At 61.3% G+C, this 18,608-nt stretch overlaps 1 protein-coding gene across 2 annotated transcripts in view; it reads right to left on the bottom strand.

The window, feature by feature from the left end:
- ITGA9 (integrin subunit alpha 9) overlaps window positions 1-18,608 on the bottom strand; it is a 302,474-nt gene that overhangs the window by 21,312 nt on the left and 262,554 nt on the right. For both annotated transcript variants that reach the window (XM_070073006.2, XM_089331343.1), the window contains 3 exons: window positions 6,039-6,164; window positions 5,167-5,286; window positions 2,013-2,114 (listed from right to left, as the gene is read on the bottom strand). In XM_070073006.2, the coding sequence (XP_069929107.2) occupies window positions 2,013-2,114; window positions 5,167-5,286; window positions 6,039-6,164 (348 nt within the window). The remainder of the gene's footprint in view (window positions 1-2,012; window positions 2,115-5,166; window positions 5,287-6,038; window positions 6,165-18,608) is intronic.

The following is an 18,608-nucleotide window of genomic DNA, read 5'->3' as shown; positions in this document are numbered from 1 at the left end:
AGTCAGCGACTCAATCCAGGTCTCGTAGGGAGGTGGCAGGGGCCCAGTCATTTGGGCGTCACCACTGCCTCTGAGGGTTTGCATTCACAAGAAGTTGGAGCCAGGGGCTGGAACCAGGCATTGACCCAGGCACTCTGACGTGGACGTGGGCATCTTAGCCAGCGTCATAACTGCTCGTATAAACACCGCACCCTGCAGACATTCTCAAACTCTAAAGCGGGGTATACACGTGGGAAGTGGAGTTAAAAGGTTAAGATCCGGCAGGCGTCTGGCACAGGGGTAAATGCTCACCCTGGGGGGCAGCAGCGCTGTCACGTGGCTGGGCCCTGCCGCCCACGCGGGAGACTTGCGCTTGGCTCTGGCCTCCTGGACCCGGCCTGGCCCGGCTCCGGTTAATACAGGCACGGGGAGTGGATCAGCGGATGGCAGGTCTCGGCCTAGCTGCTTTCTTGTCTCTCTCTGTGTCTCTACCTTTTAGACAAATGAAAATCAGTGTATTTTCTACAAATACACGATTATTTTGGTGCAAAAAATTCTGGAAGTTGACGCAGTTTTTTTGTTTGTTTGTTTTTGCATAAGAAATGTCTTCCTGACAATCTGTCATGGTTCATCCTAGGAAACTTGACGACAGCGATGCAGAGAGTACTGGAGGACTTCTAGAACTTTCCAGGGAGTTCAGTGGCCAGAAAGCATGGAGGTCAAGGCACAGCCCACTCCAAAGTCTGACCCTACGGAGCCAGCATCGCTCTGCTGTTTCTGTCATTAAAACGGGTGCTTTGGGGGTTCTGGTGCCTGGGTCAGTTCTTCACTCGGCTTCCAAGTCCAGCTTTTTGTGGAAGACCCTGGGAGACAGCAGTGATGGCTCAAGTGACTGGGTTCCTGCCCCACCCCCGCCCTGCCCTGGGTCGGGACCTGGATGGGTTCCAGCTCCCAGCTCTGCCTGGCCCAGTCCTGGTTGCGTGTGGGAGAAGGACCAGCGGACAGGAGCACCTCTCTCTCTACCTCTGAAACAAATACAAACGGAACAGGCTAGAGCTTGGACAGCCCCTGCACAGGCCCACGCAGGTGCTGCAGCCCCGCCCTGCGTGGGGAGTGTGCGGCCCGCCCGGGCACACACGCCCAGGCACGCCGACTCCCGACGTGCTCACGACCGCCCTGAACAGCAGCAGGCCTGGGATCCTGCTGAAGCCCCCAAGGATTTGTTTTCTGAATGAATCCTTCAACTCCCCCACCACGGCATCCCAACACGCGTGCTCTCTCTCTGTCAGCAGATACGTTAGCACGGGGCCATGAGGCGCTTCTCAGAGCTGTCCATGCGTCACGGCAACCCTGACTTCCCAGGGAGGTCGTCTCCCAGAGGAGGGGACGCACACAGTGACACTGCACAGCCTGGTGGCAAAGCAGCTCGTGGGCTGCGCTCTCCCCCCGCCCCTGCCCCCGTCCAGGAGCCGAGCGCAGGTGTCAAACCGTGGAGGAGCCACTCCCGCCCCAGGCCCTGCTATAAAGGGCAGGAGGCGTCTTCAGCCACGTTCCTGCCCGCCTCTCCCACAGCCACGCCCTGTGCCGTGTGCGCGAGGCCGGCGTGCCGAGGACAAGAGAGTGGGCGGTGCGGGAGAGAAGTTTCTGGGTCTTTGGCACTGGGATGTGACCTCCTCGAGTGAGTCAAACAACTTGTTTTTAAAACAGCCTGTGTTTATCCATGGAGCGAAGTGTTTGGGAAGGCAGAGGAGGCTTGGAGGGAAAAGGCCAAGAGAGATAAAAATAGTCCCGGTTTCAGAGTGGATTTGCCCCCTCCAGAGTGTTCCCAAATTCTCTGTCCTTGGGCCAATCACGCAGGAGACGTCCACATAACCATGGCACCCTGCACAACAAGGGCCACCACAAAGCACAGACGGTCTCCATGGGGAAGCTGCGGTCTGGGGTCCAACCCTGTGGTCTGTACCCTCCAATTCCAGCCCCAAGCCTCCAGCCAGTCCCCCCCCCCCCGCCCCCGCCAAGAGCGGCCAACTCACCATCATCTCCTCCGGGTTCCCATCAGCTAGCTCCACCACGCGCAGGGCAGGGTCCACCTTCACCTTGGCCGGAGCCATGAACTGGATGACAGAGGAACTGTCCTGTGGGGGGAACAACAGGACTGCATTGGCCCCATGGTTCCAGGACGACGGCTGGGCCTCGGCAAGCCTGGGGCAGGACGGACAACGCCAAGGTCCTCCGCAGCCCAGACCTCGGCTCTCCCCAGGCCGGCACCGCACACACACGAGCCGCCGGCGTCTCGAATGGGAATTCCTTCTTTTGGATCATGGTGGGTCCCGAGGGCCATGGATGGTGTCGACACCCACACATGGAAGCATGCATGTTGTGGTCTCCAAGTGGTGAGAGCCAGCTATTGGACGTGGACACTGATGTCCTCATGGGGAGCTGAGGACGAATCACGCCGAACTGCGCACAGCAAACGCAGGCCTGGCGTGGCGTGGCGCGGCCAGCCCCTGAATCACATCTCGTGGGCATCTTCCTGCCCCGACCACAGCCCGCAGGCCCTGCGTGAGTTACTTTCAACTCTTCCTTCGCTCCTGAAGGACCCTGCTTCGAGTCAAGGCTGTTTAGCACTGACAGAGGGGTGAGGAATGGGACGACACTGGCTTATTAATTAGGCCTGAGCAGAAGGAGGCTGGGGGCCACGGACGTGTGGAAGACCCCAGAGTGGCAGTCGGACGCCTTGCCGGGGCTCACGGTCAAAGCCACCGATCCAGACACGGAAAACGCAGCTCCAGAGCCGTTATGAGAAGGCGCTGGGGAAAGACAGGGGATGGCAAAGCTGTGGCCCGGGGCAGCCAGGACCTCTCAGCTGGTGGAACAGAAGCCGACGCACTCGCCACGGAGCGTGGCTTCTGTGTGCAAACAGAGGGCGGGGAACTGGAGGGGGGGGCGGCACGGCCTCTCCCCGCCGGGTGCCCGGTGCCGAGGCCTGCCAGGGACACCACCGCATTGACTCAGCTGGCGGCCGCGCGGGACTCCCTCCGGGGGTCTGTGTCCTGGGAACTTAATCCTCACGGTTCTGTGTGAGTGGCATGTGGAGAGGGAACTCTGGGGGCCGTCAGGGGTGGATGAGGTCTGGAGGGTGGGGCCCGCGAAGAGACCTGAGCCAGCACACCTGCCGAGGCCCCCGCCCGCCTCACCACCGCCAGGAGGCCGGCTCAGACGCCGGGCAGGTGCTGGCAGCAAATGGTCACAGGCACTCGGTCCCAGCGGCCGGAGGTGGGCTGAGACAGGCTCACAGCACCCACGCTGGCTACACCCACAGGGAACTAGGAAAGGGAGGACTTCCTCTCCAGAAAGTTCCGGGGGGCCCCTGGACTCCCTGCCGAAGAAACCAGACTCTCCCGGGGGGCACCCGGCTCCTGCACTTCTCCGGGCCTTCCTGTGCCCATGTTCCCTCAAAAACAGCTGTAAACAGATGTTTGACAGTCTGGTCAGCTCACTTCTGCAGTGCCCAGTCTGTATCGAGCGATCCCAGGACCAGGGTACGCCGTGTTTCCAATCTTGAGTCGGGGCAGCCCCACACCTTACATCTAGGGCTCCAGGAGGGGGAGGGGAGCAGCTCGGCCCCATCCGGCTTCCAGTTCGCTTCGCCCAGGGGCTCTTCCTCCGGCACTGTGGTCTCTGTTGGTTTTTGCTCCCAGGAGAATACACCTCTGAGGCCCCGTGGGACACCCTGTGGCTCTAAGCTCTTGTGCCCAGACCCCCACGGGCCTGGCTGAGCCGAGGGGACGGCAGACCGTGGGCGTGCCCCTCGACACGGGGCCCCGCACAGGTCACACTGGGCACAGCGCACTGAGTGTAACCAGCAGCCGTGGGGTCGCCCGGAGATATCCGAGTGGCTGTGTTGACAGTGGCAGTGGGCGTGGCACAGGGAATAAAACCGTCAGCAGCAGGGCCGCTTGTACCGACAGGGTCAGGCCAGGAGCCGAAGGCCGGCCCTCCACCTGAGCTGGGACGTGGGCCAGGAAGGGGCTTGCAGGCTCCCTGGGGAAGCAGAGGCTGTGGGTGGCGGTGGTGGTGCTCTTGGCTCTGCCTGGCCCCGGCTCCAACACTGCCCTCGGTGCAGCGGGGCCCCTGCGTGCCAGCCCAGTCGGCCCCTAACCCCGTCCCTGGAGGGCAAGCCAGGGTGGCCGGAGCTGGGCACAGCTCCGCCCGACGGCTGCAGACAGGAGGTGGGAGGCTTGCCCTGGTGCCCCCCCCCGTCTGTCCTGTGTTTCGGGGAAGCACAGCCTGGGAGCGGCCTTTCGCAGGACACCACGCGCACACAACGGGTTTCGCAGAGGAACACACTCAGCCTCTCCCGGGGCAAACAAACAGCGTCTCTGCGGCTAACGTGCATATTTTATCTTCATGTGTAATTATTTTTATAGCGTCTTGTGGGAAGTGGCCTCTCCAACTCAGCGGTTCTTGCTTAAAATAAATCCTAGTAAATCTCTATGATTCTTCAAGGGCCACCAATCCACTGGCTGGGGTATTTTTTTTATAAGCCACTTCTCATAAACTCGTAATAAAAGTGACCTGAGTTCAAAAGTTGTGAGCGTCTCTGATTTAAATAAATGTCAGCAAACCAGATTTGTGGGTCAAATCTGGCCCCCTGCCTGTTTTTGTAAACAAAGTTTTATCGGCACACAGCCACGCCCACTGGTGTATTCTCTATGGCTGCCGTCAGAATGTACATGGCAGACCCCGGCAGCCGCCCGGGCAGGCCAGGCCTGGGAAGTCGAAAGGATTTGCCGCAGGTTCTGTACGGGAAAGGTGTGCCGACCCCTGACCTAGGGAGGACCCAGACCAGCCGCACAAGCCTCACCGGGGGCTTGTCAGCCTGCAGGATCGGACGCCACACCCGAGGGATTCGGTTCCTGAGGTCTCCAGGGAAAATCGGACGCACAGCGAAGTCCGGAGACTTAAATGTGCAACCCGTCCACTGGGGGAACGGGCTCCAATGAAGATGGAGAGTGAGGAAGCCCGGGTGCTGCCCAAGGCCCGGGGGTCAGCCCTGGGGTCCCCGGGTCTGGAAGCGTCCCCTGGCATCGCCCAGCAGCACAGTCAGCCGTGGCCCTCGCGGCAGCAGCCCTCCAGGGAGCGCCGGCTCCTGTGCCTGCACACGGAGCCCACGGTCAAGGTTACCTTCTTCAGGACCTCTGTGTTCAGCAGCAGGAACACGTCTATCGTACGGCTCTCCTCTCTCGCCAGAGCACTGAGGTTACAGTGCATCGTCAGGCAGGGGACTCCCGGGTTTCCGCAGTCCTGAGGACACAGAGCGGGGACCGTTCAGTGCATCGGGCAAAGCCCACAGCCCACAATCACAGAGCAGCCCTCCCGGGAGCCTCCGTGGCAAAGGCAGTCCCAGGAAGATGCGAGCGTTCCTTGCTGCCACTAGAGGGCACCCGGGAGCGCGCCCACCCAGTCCGGCAAAATTCATTCTACCGAAAGGCTGGGTTGCACAAGGAGGCAGAATCGCCTGCTCAGAGAAACACGGGGACAATTCTGGAAGCACGAGAGGCCCCTCTCACGTTACAGTTTCCGCCCGTGCGGTGGCACACACCATCCCCGACATTCACGTGGGGTAGACCACAGGGCTGACACGTGCGCAAACACCCACCATCACCAGGGAAAGTGTAACCTTTCCCTTTCGTGTGGCGGGGTCTGAAATGTGGACCCGCATCTCCTTGATGTGTCAGGTAGGGGCTACAGTCCTCAGCCCAAGTCCACGTAGCAGAGACCAGACGCCCCTCCAAGCCTCTCATTCTAGCTGGAGACACATCTCACTCGGTCGCCGCAGAGGCTTCCCCTCCCAGGGCCTGGCATCTGGACGTGAAGTGAACGCTGCGACCGAAACCTCAGACCACAAACTCTGCGCGGTCCACAGCTTTGTCCACGGATGAAACCCAGGCCGGGGGAACAGCAGACAGCACACAGAGCTGGCTCCGCCACGGAAACCGCCACGCCGCCCAGCCGCCCCAGCCACCCCGCCGCCCGGCCGCTGCACACGCCCTTACCAGGACTTTCCTCCCGGACTTGGTGAAGAAAGCGAAGATCGTGTGGAAGATGCTGCCTTGCTCTTGCGGGACGATGCAGGGCGTCGGGTTTCTCTGGAAGGAGCAGTTCCCTTTCTCCTGGCCCACCTGGAAGTGGAAAGAGGCCGTGGGAGCAGCCAGTGCCCAGAGCCGTCACCACCGGAGGCCCTGGCCGCACAGGCGGGGTGTGGAGCCCGCACGCGCCTTCCCGCTTGGCCATCCCAGCGGACATAACGGAGCAGCACCACCAGGACGTGGCTCCTGAGACCCCAAGTACCCCAGAAAAGGCAACACGTGGCAGGTCCATGAGATGCGGCGAACTGGAACCGGAGCTCCGTGAGCTCACACGGCACACTCTGAACGTGCCCGCGGCAGTCCTGGGCGGCCCCCACCATGCAGCCAAGGACTCCGGGCGAGTGATCTGACGCCGCTTCTGCCGTTAAACTAGACCCGCCATCTGGCCCAGCCTCTGGGTCCCACCTCAGGACGCAGCTGAACAGAGCGATGAGCATGCCTAGGAGACGCCCATAACTCTGGCAAACCCTGAGCCCCAGAACGGCTCGCTCCTGGCACGTGTTGATTCCCAAAGGTGTACATTTGAATAAAAGGGTTGGTCAAGTCTGAGGACGGAGGGCGATGTCATCCACTCACGCATCATTCTCACTTCCCAAAACACGCAGTTCCCCGACACAGCGAGGCGCTTACTCATTAGCCTGACACTGTTGGCATTCACCGAGGTGCGCCAAGCCGAGGGGTGCAGCTCCCGATGACAGTGACAGCGCCCAGCGAGCACGCCGGGGAAGTCAGAGCGCGTCCGTCCCAGCAGCAAGGCCCCCCTACCCGGGCCCCAGCCCCGGGCAGTCCCTGCCCGCCAGCCCTCCAAAGATGGCCACTGTGCTGATTCCTATGGAGCTGGCCAATGTGGGGGTGGCGAGGTGCGGCTGGGGTCGCCCCCTCCTGGGGCCTGCGCAGCACACGCTGGCGTTTGGAACAAGCATGGCTGTGCCACTCCACCAGGCAGCACGCAGGGCTCCGCGGGCCATCAGCTGACTGACCACGGGAAAGCGCTCGTCTGCAGGTGCCCCTGGGTGGCGCTCCCCAGGCCTGGCCACCCCGGAGCCTTGGTTGGGGTTCAGAGGAACAGACCCTGTGACTCCTGGGTGATGCATCCGTCTCCAAGGGGCGGGGACAGAGCTCCCTGCCCTGCCAGTTTCCAGGGAGAGGGGGGAAGGCAGGAGCAGGGCCGCAACCCAGCCGGCGGCAGGAATGTGCTCCGGGCGGGAGGCGCTGGCACACAGGATGCCACAGGGGCCTCGGGAGTGAGCGGGAGAGGCCGGGCCAGGGGATGAGCAGCAGTCCCAGTCTCCGCCTCCGCCTTGGGGGCAGCAGAGTGGCTGGGGCTTGGTCCTGCACCTCCTGGGAACTCCTGGGCCGCGTGTGACCAGGACAATGACAAGGACGCGACGTGGCCTCCCTGGAGACGGAGTCTGTGGTGAATAAGAATCCTGGCCACCTGTGAGCCCGACTGTGGTTACGGGGGAACTGCTTCAATGGGGGGGAGAAGGCTGTTCTGGGAGGTGCAGGGTGGTCCCCTCTCCAAGGGAGACTGACAGCGGCCTGGTGCTGCCCGCTGGTTCCTGCTGTAGCTGTCCCCTCGGCTGGCATCCAGCCACAGGGGCCTGGCCAGCGTCCGCCAGCGAGAGCAGCGCCCCAGCCGCACCTCACACAGCCCTTCCTGGGGGCCAGGCCGTGTGCTTGTCATGTCCTCACACTCAAGCCTCCAACAACTGTCCCCATTTTACAGATGGAGAAACCGAGAGGCAAGGCGAGGCCAGATGGCTGCCAGAGTCCGCCCCCTTCACCCCCAGCGAGCAGGCTGCGCCATGGACCACCCAGCTCAGAGACCTGCTGGGAGCACTCCCCTGCCCCACCCCGGGTGTGCGGCTGAGGAAGGAGCTGCCGCGGAGGTGGAGGGAAGCTGGCCTGTCCAGCCCTTACCAGCCAGAGGGAAGCTGGCCTGTCCCGTCCTTACCAGCCAGAGCGACGCTGCCCTGTCCCGTCCTTACCACCCAGAGCGAAGGAGGCCTGTCCCATCCTTACCAGCCAGAGGGAAGCTGGCCTGTCCCGCCCTTACCAGCTAGAGCGAAGCTGGCCTGTCCCGTCCTTACCAGCCAGAGGGAAGCTGCCCTATCCCGTCCTTACCAGCCAGAGCGAAGGAGGCCTGTCCCGCCCTTATCAGCCAGAGGGAAGCTGGCCTGTCCCGCCCTTACCAGCCAGAGCGAAGGAGGCACTGGCCGAGAAGCCAGGAAACCCCGAGTCCTCCATCCTGACCCGCGGCAGCCACCGTGGCCGCACCGGCAGCCAGCCCAGACCCCGGAGAGCTCACAGCGCCCCCGCCTGGGAGGCTGCCCTGGGGGCTGGGAGGGGAACAGAGCACCCTGGAATGTTGTTTCTGGAAGGCAGCTTCGAGATCATGCGGTCCCACGGCCCCAGCTGACAGATAAGGAGCCGCGGGCCCCGGGGTTCAAGGTCATGTGGCTGGCTGCTGGCGGCCTCTGGCGTGGACCTCAGTCTGGATGAACACTCAGCGGTCCTTGGCTCCAGTCCGTGCTCTGCCTCCTAAGAGCTGGGTCAGCCTGGATCTCGGCTGCTCATCTGGCCTGTGCGGTCTCTAAAGCCGTCCACACCTGTAAGACCACCTGCCTCTTCATGGAGCTCCCCTCCCCTCACCATTAGCCAGGGAGCCATCGCTAACCGCCCTCCCCCGGCTCGGACCTAACCGCCCTCCCCCGGCTCAGACCTAACCGCCCTCCCCCGGCTCAGACCTAACCGCCCTCCCTGCTCCCTGCCAAGGGGAAGCCATGCTTTCTCTGTGTTGCAGGCACAGCAGCCAGCGACGTCCTTGGCTGGCCGAGGATCCTGTGACCACTGTCCCCGGCTCACCTCTGCTAACTCACTTCTCATTTGTCTCCAGGCTGCCCCTGCGTCCCCCTACAAGGCTGCACTCTTCCAGGACCCCCGGGAGTTGGGGGAAGGCCATGTCTACTGGAGTCTGAGCAAAAGGACTTCACGCAGTGCACAAACAAGGACGAGGGGGCCCAGGACACAGCATCAAGGCCGCATTCTGCCCAGGGGCCTGTTGGGGGTTTCTCTTGGCATCTGTCCTGCCCCTGCCTTGACCCCAAGGCAGCACTGCGCAAGCTGAACCCACGGATGCTAATTTGGGGAACGGACAGGAGCCCGGGCCATGGGAACCCAAGGAGTGGACACGGGTTGGTGGCAGAGTCTGCGGCCAGGGGCGTCCTTGTGGTCCGAGGCCACCCAGGACCCGGGCCTGCAGGAGGAGGAAGTGTGTGGCCCCGTTCACTCTAGTGGGTCTCAGGCACCAACAGGACAACACATGCACGGGCACCAACAGGACAGTGCCATGCACGGGGCACCAGAAAGAGCCCACATTGTTGAGAACGTGGCCAGCGTGTGCTACCAGGAGGGGACAGCAGGGCCAGAGCTGCCCCAGGACTCGCCAGGCCATGAGGGTCTGAGAAAGGGACTGCCCAGGCTGCTTCCCTGTGGGACGAGGGCGGCCTGCAGGAGGCTCCTCTAGGACAGGGCACGGGTGTCCCCAGGGCCCAGGACTCAGCAGCCCGCACAGTCCCTGGCTCTGGGCTGGACCGCACAGGCCAAGAGGCCCTCTCTTTGCTTTCCTAAGTCTCAGGACCCAAGCACAGCACCCTGGGGTCCAGTGCTAACTGCTCAGGGCCCCGTTTCTGGACCGAGTTCAGACAGAGATGGGAGTACCAGGCACCAGCCCCACGTGATGTTCTGAGGGCCACGGCAGCCACGTAATCGCAGCAACGTCCACTCGTGGCAGGCTCTGTTACGCATGGGGGGAGCACGCGACTTACTGCTTAAACTGGGACATTTCTCGGGGGAAGCTGGGGGGTCAACCAGAGACACTGATCGAGGGACATGCCAGGCAAACTGACACCGGGGCCCCTTAACTCACCCCACTTTACAGGTGAGAAGTGGAGACCTGAGAGGTCGAGTCACTCGTCGTGACCCTCCAGGCTCTGCCTGGGAGGGGATGAGCCTTCCTCTCCCTCGCCATCCTCCTTGCACCCAGGCTGCACAGCCCTGCAGCTGGCACAGCCCCACGGCCACCTCATCCCTGCTTAGCCCTCACAGCCGGGCTCCGCAGGCTCACAGGAGGCCAGCCCCTGTCCCGGTCTGTGCTCTTGCCCCAGAGGGGACGGCACTTCCGGTGGGAGGAGGGATTCCAGGCAGGTGCAAGGGCTCGGGGGGACACACAGCAGACCAAGCCCAGAGAGCCCAGGGTCCAGCATGGGTCGGGGTGCGATGAACTCCAGGCAGTAGCTGCTGAAGAGGAGGTGGGAGGGGGCCTAGGCGTACAGGGAGTCCCACGGAGGCGGATCTCAGAGGTGGGGTGGGCAGGTGAGACGCTGACGCAGGGATGGCTTTGAAACAGCGGGATGGGTGATGGGGGCCATGCAGTTGGCGTGCCTCCAATCTAAGGAACTGATCTCGCGTCGTGAGTACGTGTGACAGGCCAGGGCTCGGACATCCCCTGTCAGCCCCATCTTGTAAGCATACGCCAGGGACGGGGAGGACACCCAAAGTGCCCCTGCCTGAAGCCCTCTGGACGCGGTGTGTCGCCAGTGCCCAGCGCCTTGCGTGAACCGGCCTGGAGTGGCCAGCAGTGTGGGGAAGCCCGACGCGAGCTGAGAGCTGTCTGCTGCACTGACGTGCGTTACAGGGCACAGGGCCATCTGCGAGCAACACGTGTTTCCTGTTAACTCGCACTTCCCTGGTCGCCGCCGGCTCTGCGTTCTCTGTCCCAGCCCTGGACCTCTACTCTGTATCGTGTTACACCCATCGCAGCCGACGGCAACTGGGTAAACACGGCCGATCTGGACGTGCCGCCCGCTCCTCGAGTTCACACGCCCAAGAATGTTTCGAGTGCTACCCTGCTAATTCAATTACTGGTGCCTCCGCGGAGAGGCGCGGCCTGGGAAGGCGATCCGGCCCCACTCTGCCGTGCTCCGGGTAATGCTGGCATCCCAAGGTCCGACACAGGGGTCCTCACAAAGTGATGGAGAGGGGACGAGGAACTCAGTCCAGGTCTCCCGAGTGGGTGGCCAGGATTCAGCCACCTGGGCCACTGCCTCCCAGGGGCGCTGTGCAGGCAACCGGAGTGAACGAGGAGCTGGGAACAGGACCCGGGTGCTCTGGGCTGGGATGCGGGTGTCTCCGTGGTCAACGCCTGCCCCCACGCTGTAACTGACATGACGCCACGTTCCTGGGATCGCTGCTGGGTGCTTCCTGCGCCGACCCAGGAACAGGAAGAGACCTGGTATTCTCCTAACAACAAAGCCCAGCCTCTGTCTAACAGACTCACAGCGACGTCCAGGGGCTGGACAAGCCACGGCTCCACTGACCCTCTCTGCGTTTCCCGACAACGAGGCTGCTTCACATAAGGCCAGAACAATCAGTGCCAACGTGGACTGGGGCTGTGGACGTGCCAGGTGCATGCAGAACACAGCTCTGTGCGTGTGTGTGTGTGTGCATGTGTGTCTGCGTGTGGGGATCCTCAAAGGTGTCCTTCGGTGGACCCCTCTCCAGAGTGATGGTCCGCTGCTCTGTCAAAACAGACTGCTTGTCTACCAGTCCGGTGAACTCGGGTTCTCTCACACTGACCTTGACGTGAGCTGCAGGTTCCGATGCATTCATATAGACAGACAACATCCCGGAGAGCATCGCGGCCAGCTCCAGGGAGACCCGCCAGCCTCGACGCTCACAGCAAGAGCCAAATAAACAGAGGACTCGGGCCCCCCGCTCTGTGGTTCCCACCAAGAGGGGCACGCACAGGCAGACACGCCGCTCTGTGGTTCTGGACTGAGAGGGGCACGCACGGGCAGACACGCCGCTCTGTGGTTCCCACCGAGAGGGGCACGCACGGGCAGACATGCCGCTCTGTGGTTCCCACCGAGAGGGGCACGCACAGGCAGACACGCCGCTCTGTGGTTCTGGACTGAGAGGGGCACGCACGGGCAGACACGCCGCTCTGTGGTTCCCACCGAGAGGGGCACGCACGGGCAGACATGCCGCTCTGTGGTTCCCACCGAGAGGGGCACCACGGGCAGACGCACAGCTCTGTGGTTCCCACCGAGAGGGGCACGCACGGGCAGACACGCCGCTCTGTGGTTCCCACCGAGACGGGCACGCACAGGCACACACACAGCTCTGTGGTTCCCACCGAGAGGGGCACGCACAGGCAGACACCGAATTGTGGTTCCCACCGAGAGGGGCACGCACGGGCAGATGCACTGCCGCCCTGCAGAGTCGCAGGTGGCTCAGGGACAGCAGAAGCTAAAGACGACCCAGCGCCCGCTAATACCAGACAGAAACGAGGGAATCTTCAAAAAGATGCCAACTTCCGCTCCAGGAGTCGTGTGGGGCTCTAACCGGAATGGACACTGCCCGCCCCTGCCCTTCCTCTCCCAGAAGGCAGTCACCACTGGGAAAAGTCACCAGAGGCCAGTGGCGACTGAGACCAAAACTGAAACAGAAAACACAAGGCCAAGGCGTCAAAGCCAGGGCTCCGGGGGCCAGGGACAACGCCACCTAGTGCAGGATCCCGACCTCCACACGGGCGGGGCCCTACTTCCCCAACAAGGGCACTTACACTAAGAGCTGATGAGCTCTGTTCCCATCAGCTTCGGGGCTCAGCTAGAACCACCCCTGCCCAGCCCCTTCTTCTGGGTGCCACAGAGCAAGGCCCTGGAGGTGACGAGATGCCAGCCGGCGCCGGCGCCCACTCGCTCACAGGAAGGCAAGCCTGCAGGCCAGGCCGCTGCCCAGGCTCGGGCACGGCTGTGCTGGAGTTGAAGCGACGCAGATGGGGAGAACTTTCGGAGGAGCAATGACACCAAAGAATTTCCAGATGCGGCCGGATTCTCTCTTGTGAAAGGGTGAGACACAGAAATGTTATCTGAGACTTGACACACGTGCCAGAAATGTCTGCCTTCCCGGATAACGAGTCGTCTGGAAGCACAAGGCTCTGCTGACGGAGATCACGAACGAGCCAGTCCCCCCCCCGCCACGGGACACAACAGTCCTTGCCGTCGCGTTCGTCTGCTGAGCGCTGGGTCCGTGTCTTGGGCTCTCGTAGGGGAGAGGGCAGAGGTCGCACACGCCGGACACGGAAGGAGAAAGCACACCCACCGTGTCCCTGGGGGCTGCCGCTCGGTCCACGAGCAGGGCTGGCAGCGCTGCGCGTTCGCTGATAGGTGGGCTCCCTCTCAGGGTGCCGACCCTTCCCCCGGCTGCTCGCAGTGCAGACTGTCGGGCCCCGAGGGGACCTGCGCGAGCCTCACGGTGGTGTTAGGTCCAAGCCAGGGGAAGAGGAGCGCAGACAGTCCTAGCTACGGGCTCTCAGGGCACCAGGACGGCTCTGCAAGAACTTGCTGCAAACGAGCCTGTGCAGTGCTGGGGGAACCTGATGGCGCTCTGTGCCCAGACAGCCGTGGCGCTCAGGACACACTCCCTGGGACAGCTCTGTCGCCCGCACTGCGGAGGCCTGTGAGCCCCTCCCTGACCACCCTGTCTCCACGCACAGCCTGTCCCCTGCCCTACCCGGCCTCGCCAGCCCGCTCCACAGCACCCACCACCACGCACACACGGTGCTCCCTGCTTAACTGCTGGCTCGTCTTTCCCAGTAGAATATAAGCCACGCGAGGGCTGGGAAGGATTTTGGGGGGTTCTGTTTTTTTCTCAGTAGTACACCAGTTCTCGGCATAAGCGGGGTGCAAACTGGAGGTGTCTTAGACACCATTTCCATTTCCGCTTTCATGGGTCATGCACATCACACACACACACACACACAAAAACATGCATTTCAATTTTTTGGCCCCAAAAGAAACTTATCTTGCAATTCCATGTTCCCACAAACTCTTGGAAGTCCCCTCGTATTTGCTAAACGAATGAACACATGGATTTAAAAAATAAACTCGCACAGGACTTCTGTGGGGATGACAGGCACTGCCATCTGCGGCCGAGGCCAGGGGAGGGCGGAGAGCTAAGTGTCGTGATTTCAGATCAGGGCTCCTCAATTCAAACGTCTGGCACTCCCCCAGACGCCCGCAGTGGCCGCGGAAGGGCCTGGCGGAAGCCAGGAGTCAGGGACTCCGTCCAGGCCTGCTTGTGCCATCACAGCCCCTTTCGCAGGGTCTGCAGCAGCAGGAGGCTGGAGTCAGGAACTGAGCCAGGCGTTTCCCTGCAACGCGGAAACACACCCTCCTCGCGCTTCTCAATATCACCACGCACAGCATCCCCTGGGCTCTTGCTGGAACGTGGATCCTGACTCAGCAGGTCTGGTGGGCCTCAGCTTCGACGCGTCCACGCTGCTGTATCCCAGACAATGCCAGCACTGCCGGGCAGCCACGCGTCCAGATGGAACAATGCCGTGGGAGTCGGGGGTCTGCACCCTGGAGATGGGCTGGGAACCAGCTCTGTAACCTTCACCGTCCCTTGGCCTCTCCGCGCCTCCATTCCTTCCCCCAGTCATCACGGGGATGAGACGGGCTTGCGCTGGCACGGTACTTGTTAGGGCCTCCGTGCTCCTCACCCCTTCAAGTTAACAAAAACGCATTCCGACTCTTCAGCTTGATCTAACAGTTCCTCCCCAGAATCCCACCAGGATGTTAGCAGATTTCCTACTTCATCAAAGACAGGTGTTGAGAACCACGATGATCCACGTCTGCTAGCAAACACTCCCGTCACCTATCACCATCATCTTCACCAGCTTCATCATCATCATCACCATCAACATCATCTTCATCATCACCATCATCTTCATCAACATCATCATCACCATCATCATCATCATCACCATAATCATCACCATCACCTTCATCACCATCTTCATCATTATCATCTTCATCACTATCATCTTCATCACCATCATCTTCATCACCATCATCATCTTCATCATCACCATCATCTTATCATCTTCATCACCACCATCATCACCATCATCTTCATCACCATCATCACCATCTTCATCATCATCTTCATCACCATCATCATCACCATCATCATCATCACCTTCACCATTATCATCTTCACCATCATCACCATCATCTTCATCACCATCATCATCTTCATCACCATCACCATCTTCATCACCATCATCATCACCATCATCATCATCACCATCTTCATCATCATCACCATCATCTTCATCATCATCATCACCATCATCGTCATCACCATCATCATCTTCATCACTGTCACCATCACCATCATCATCTTCATCAATCTATCGCACTCCTCGGGGTCGTGGTGGCGCCTCCCTTTGCTTTGTTGGACAGTCCACCTTCCCTAGGGGGCAGGCACTGGTGTTCGTGTCCAGCTGCGCTCACACTTGCTTCCCCTGTGACACCCGGCTCGTCGAAGTGGTCCTGGGTCAGCACAGCTTAGCGGTCAGCCAGAGACTGGTCCCCGTCCGGCGAGGCTTGCACCCCTGGCCGGGGGTCTGTGGCTGGCTGGGGGCCACCAAAGGGCCACGCAGCACTCCCGTCCTCCCGGCTCCTGCTTCTGCACATCACGTCCTCCGGGCCGGCCTGCTGACGCCCGGCGATGTTCGAGGGAGACAGCACCATTTCCATGGGGACGCTGCGCTGCTGAGCCCGTCACTGCTGAGACGGACCCCACCAAGCCCTCGGAACGGAATACCCAGCTCCAAACCAATAGAAGCAAGCAGTGCCCAGAGCCCAACTGCCCCCTGCTAGGAACCTCCCAGCCTGCACACAGGCCCAGCACAGCCCCGTGAGCTGGGCATGTGGCCTTCCTGGGGGGCAAGCAGTGAGCACCACCACCACTCTCTCTGTCTCTCTAACTCTGCTTCTCAAATCCATCAATCTTAAAAAAAGAAAAAAGCCCCCAAAGCCAGCATCCCGCGTACCGGCTACGTGAGGCTGGCCAGTCTGAGTCTTGGCTCAACTCGAGATGACCTAGTCGCAGGGAGGTGGGGGGAGGGGCTCAAACTTGACCGCACCTGAGAAAGGCCCCTGAAGCCTCGTCGGTAGGTGGTGGTTACTCCTAAGGGTCAGCTTTGCAGGAGGAAGTTCTTATTCCTTAGCACCAAGGAAACGTCCGTCCCCAGCTCATGCCTGGGAGAAAGAATTCAGTCCTCTATTTCCGTCTGAGCTGAACCTTCTGTGACGGCCATGAATGCGTCAGGTGCACGTCTGCTTAAAGTCCCCACGTCAGCTGCAACTGCGGGATAACTCAGAGGCTCACAGGCAGCCCTGTCTGGGTGCAGACAGGAGGGGGCCTAACACTTTGCTAAAGTCCAAGTCCTGGCACCAGCGTGGCAGTATTCTAACGGACACCGGTAGCCACACTGCACGACAGCCGTATCCTAACAGTGCCCTCGGCGCAGCTACTGATGCGGCTTCCTGGAAAATTCTCCTCCACCCCCGGGAGCCAGGTGAGTTCTGTGGCATCCCCGTGACCAGCACGGACGGAGCAAGCCAGAGACGGCAGTGCCTTCAGGAGGTGCTGCGGCAGGGAGAAGGGATGGTCCAGCTCTCCTCCGCGGCTGCCAGGGTTCTTGGAGAGACCCAGGCCTTTCACGCGGACGCACGTTCTTGCCCTAACTCTGTTTGCCATCACTAAGGGTGCTTCTCCTTGCAAGGAATAGGAGCCGATCCCAAAGCCTTCTCGTCCAGCGGCACAGGGAGACATCGTCCCAGCCCTGTCCTGGAACCTTCGTCCGCTCTGGGGCGGACCACCGCCCAGCTCCAGCGGGCTTCCCTGCGCGGGCTCACGACCGAGGTGTGGTCTCAGACTGGTGCTCAGGGCTCCGCGGACGGCACATCCATGCAGAGGAACCACACGCAACAAAGCGGAGCGGCTACGCTTTCCCGGCCAGTTCTGACCAAACCGAGGGAGGAGACACCCTGCATTCAAACAGAAGCCTGCTGCAGGGAGCGGCCACCCACGGCTTAACTCGTGGGGGCCACCTGGGCTGCGGGGCCACCTGGGCTGCGGGGACCACCTGGCTGCGGAAGCCACTGCCCTCTGCCGTGGCCTGCGGGCGTTTGCTGGACAGCCCCGAGGGGCAGCTGGGAGGGCCTTTCCCATGCCCAAGTCAGCAGAAATGAAGGGCACCAAGAGGAGCGGTTGATGTGCCAACCGTCACAGAAAATGCCCGTGGCTGGGTACCCCTGGTCTGCAGGGCCCAACCGTGGGAGCCTGAAGGCGGCCCTGGGGCATTTAAGAGCAAGGCAGACGGCTCCTGCTCCACTTCCCAACCAGCTCCCTGCTGTGGCCTGGGGAAGCGGCAGAAGACGGCCCAAGCCCTTGGGCTCCTGCACCCGCGTGGGAGACCAGAAGTTCCTGGCTCCTGGCTTTGGGTTGGCCCAGCTCCAGCCACTGTGGCCATTTGGGGAGTGAACCAGCAGACGGAAGACCTCTCTCTCTTTCTCTCTCTCTCTGCCTCTCTGTAACTCTGCCTTTCAAATAAATAAGTAAAAATCGGAAAAAAAAAAAAAAAAAAGGAGCAGGACAGAGAGCACGCGGAGCGAGCTGCAGGTCCAGCCGCGGCCGACACTGCCTCCCAGCGGCTGTGCCGGCGCTCACAGGGAAGCCCTGCCCATCCTCTCGCCCTGACTGGGGGCCTGCCACCTCCCGTGGGTTCCTCAGGCAGGGCACTGCGCCTCCCTCCCAGCAGAGTGAGGGCCTGGGACGGCTGTGTCAGCGCCTGGTGTGCCAGCGCTTGTGGAGTCAATCAGAATCGAGAGTGACTCGTAATTGGTAGTGATGTTACTTTAGACGTAGCAGGACACTTTAAAAAGTTGCCGGGGAATGGAATTAAGAGATAAGCTGGTTCTGGTGCCAAACATCTTCAAATCCATGCATAGTTCTTTTCATAATGCACATTTTCTATTCACTTTTTGAAGATCCCTCATAGACTTGGGTTTTAAAATTATTTTGCGCCACAGTGAGGATTAGAGGAGTGACTCAGATGCCTGCATCCACATCAGAGTCGCTGGGTTTGATTCCCGGCTCCGGCTCCAGATCCTGACTCCGGCTTCCCCCAGTGCAGAGCCTGGGAGGCACCAGTGAGGGCTCAAGTCACTGGGTCCTGGCGCCCGCACGCGAGACCGGGGCTGTATTCCTGGCTTCCAGCGTCAGCCACGCTCCCGAGTCAGGAACTCAATCTGAGTCTCCCATGTGGGCGGCAGGGGCACAAGTACTTGAGCTGTCACCTGCTGCCCCCCAGGGTGTGCATCAGCAGGAAGCTGGGTCAGAAGTGGAGGCGGGACTCCAGCCCAGGCACTGGGATATGGGACGTGGGCAGCTTAAGCTGCCGCACCCCCACGCCCTTCCCCCCAAACTTCCGTTTTAATTCCATTTCCCGGGGTTTTCTGAGGTCCTCTTGTCCGAGCCAGGTCTGTCCCCCTTCCTCTCTGGGTCCCTATTACTTCACGGCCATCCCGGCTTGGCTTTCCAGTGGACGCTGGGCCC

The sequence above is a fragment of the Oryctolagus cuniculus genome, chromosome 4 (genome assembly GCF_051225735.1).
Source record: "Oryctolagus cuniculus isolate XC-2025 breed Fujian yellow rabbit chromosome 4, ASM5122573v1, whole genome shotgun sequence".
NCBI lineage: Eukaryota > Metazoa > Chordata > Mammalia > Lagomorpha > Leporidae > Oryctolagus > Oryctolagus cuniculus.
The sequence above is the reverse complement of the archived record's forward strand: the minus strand, read 5'-3'. Positions and strand labels throughout refer to the sequence as shown.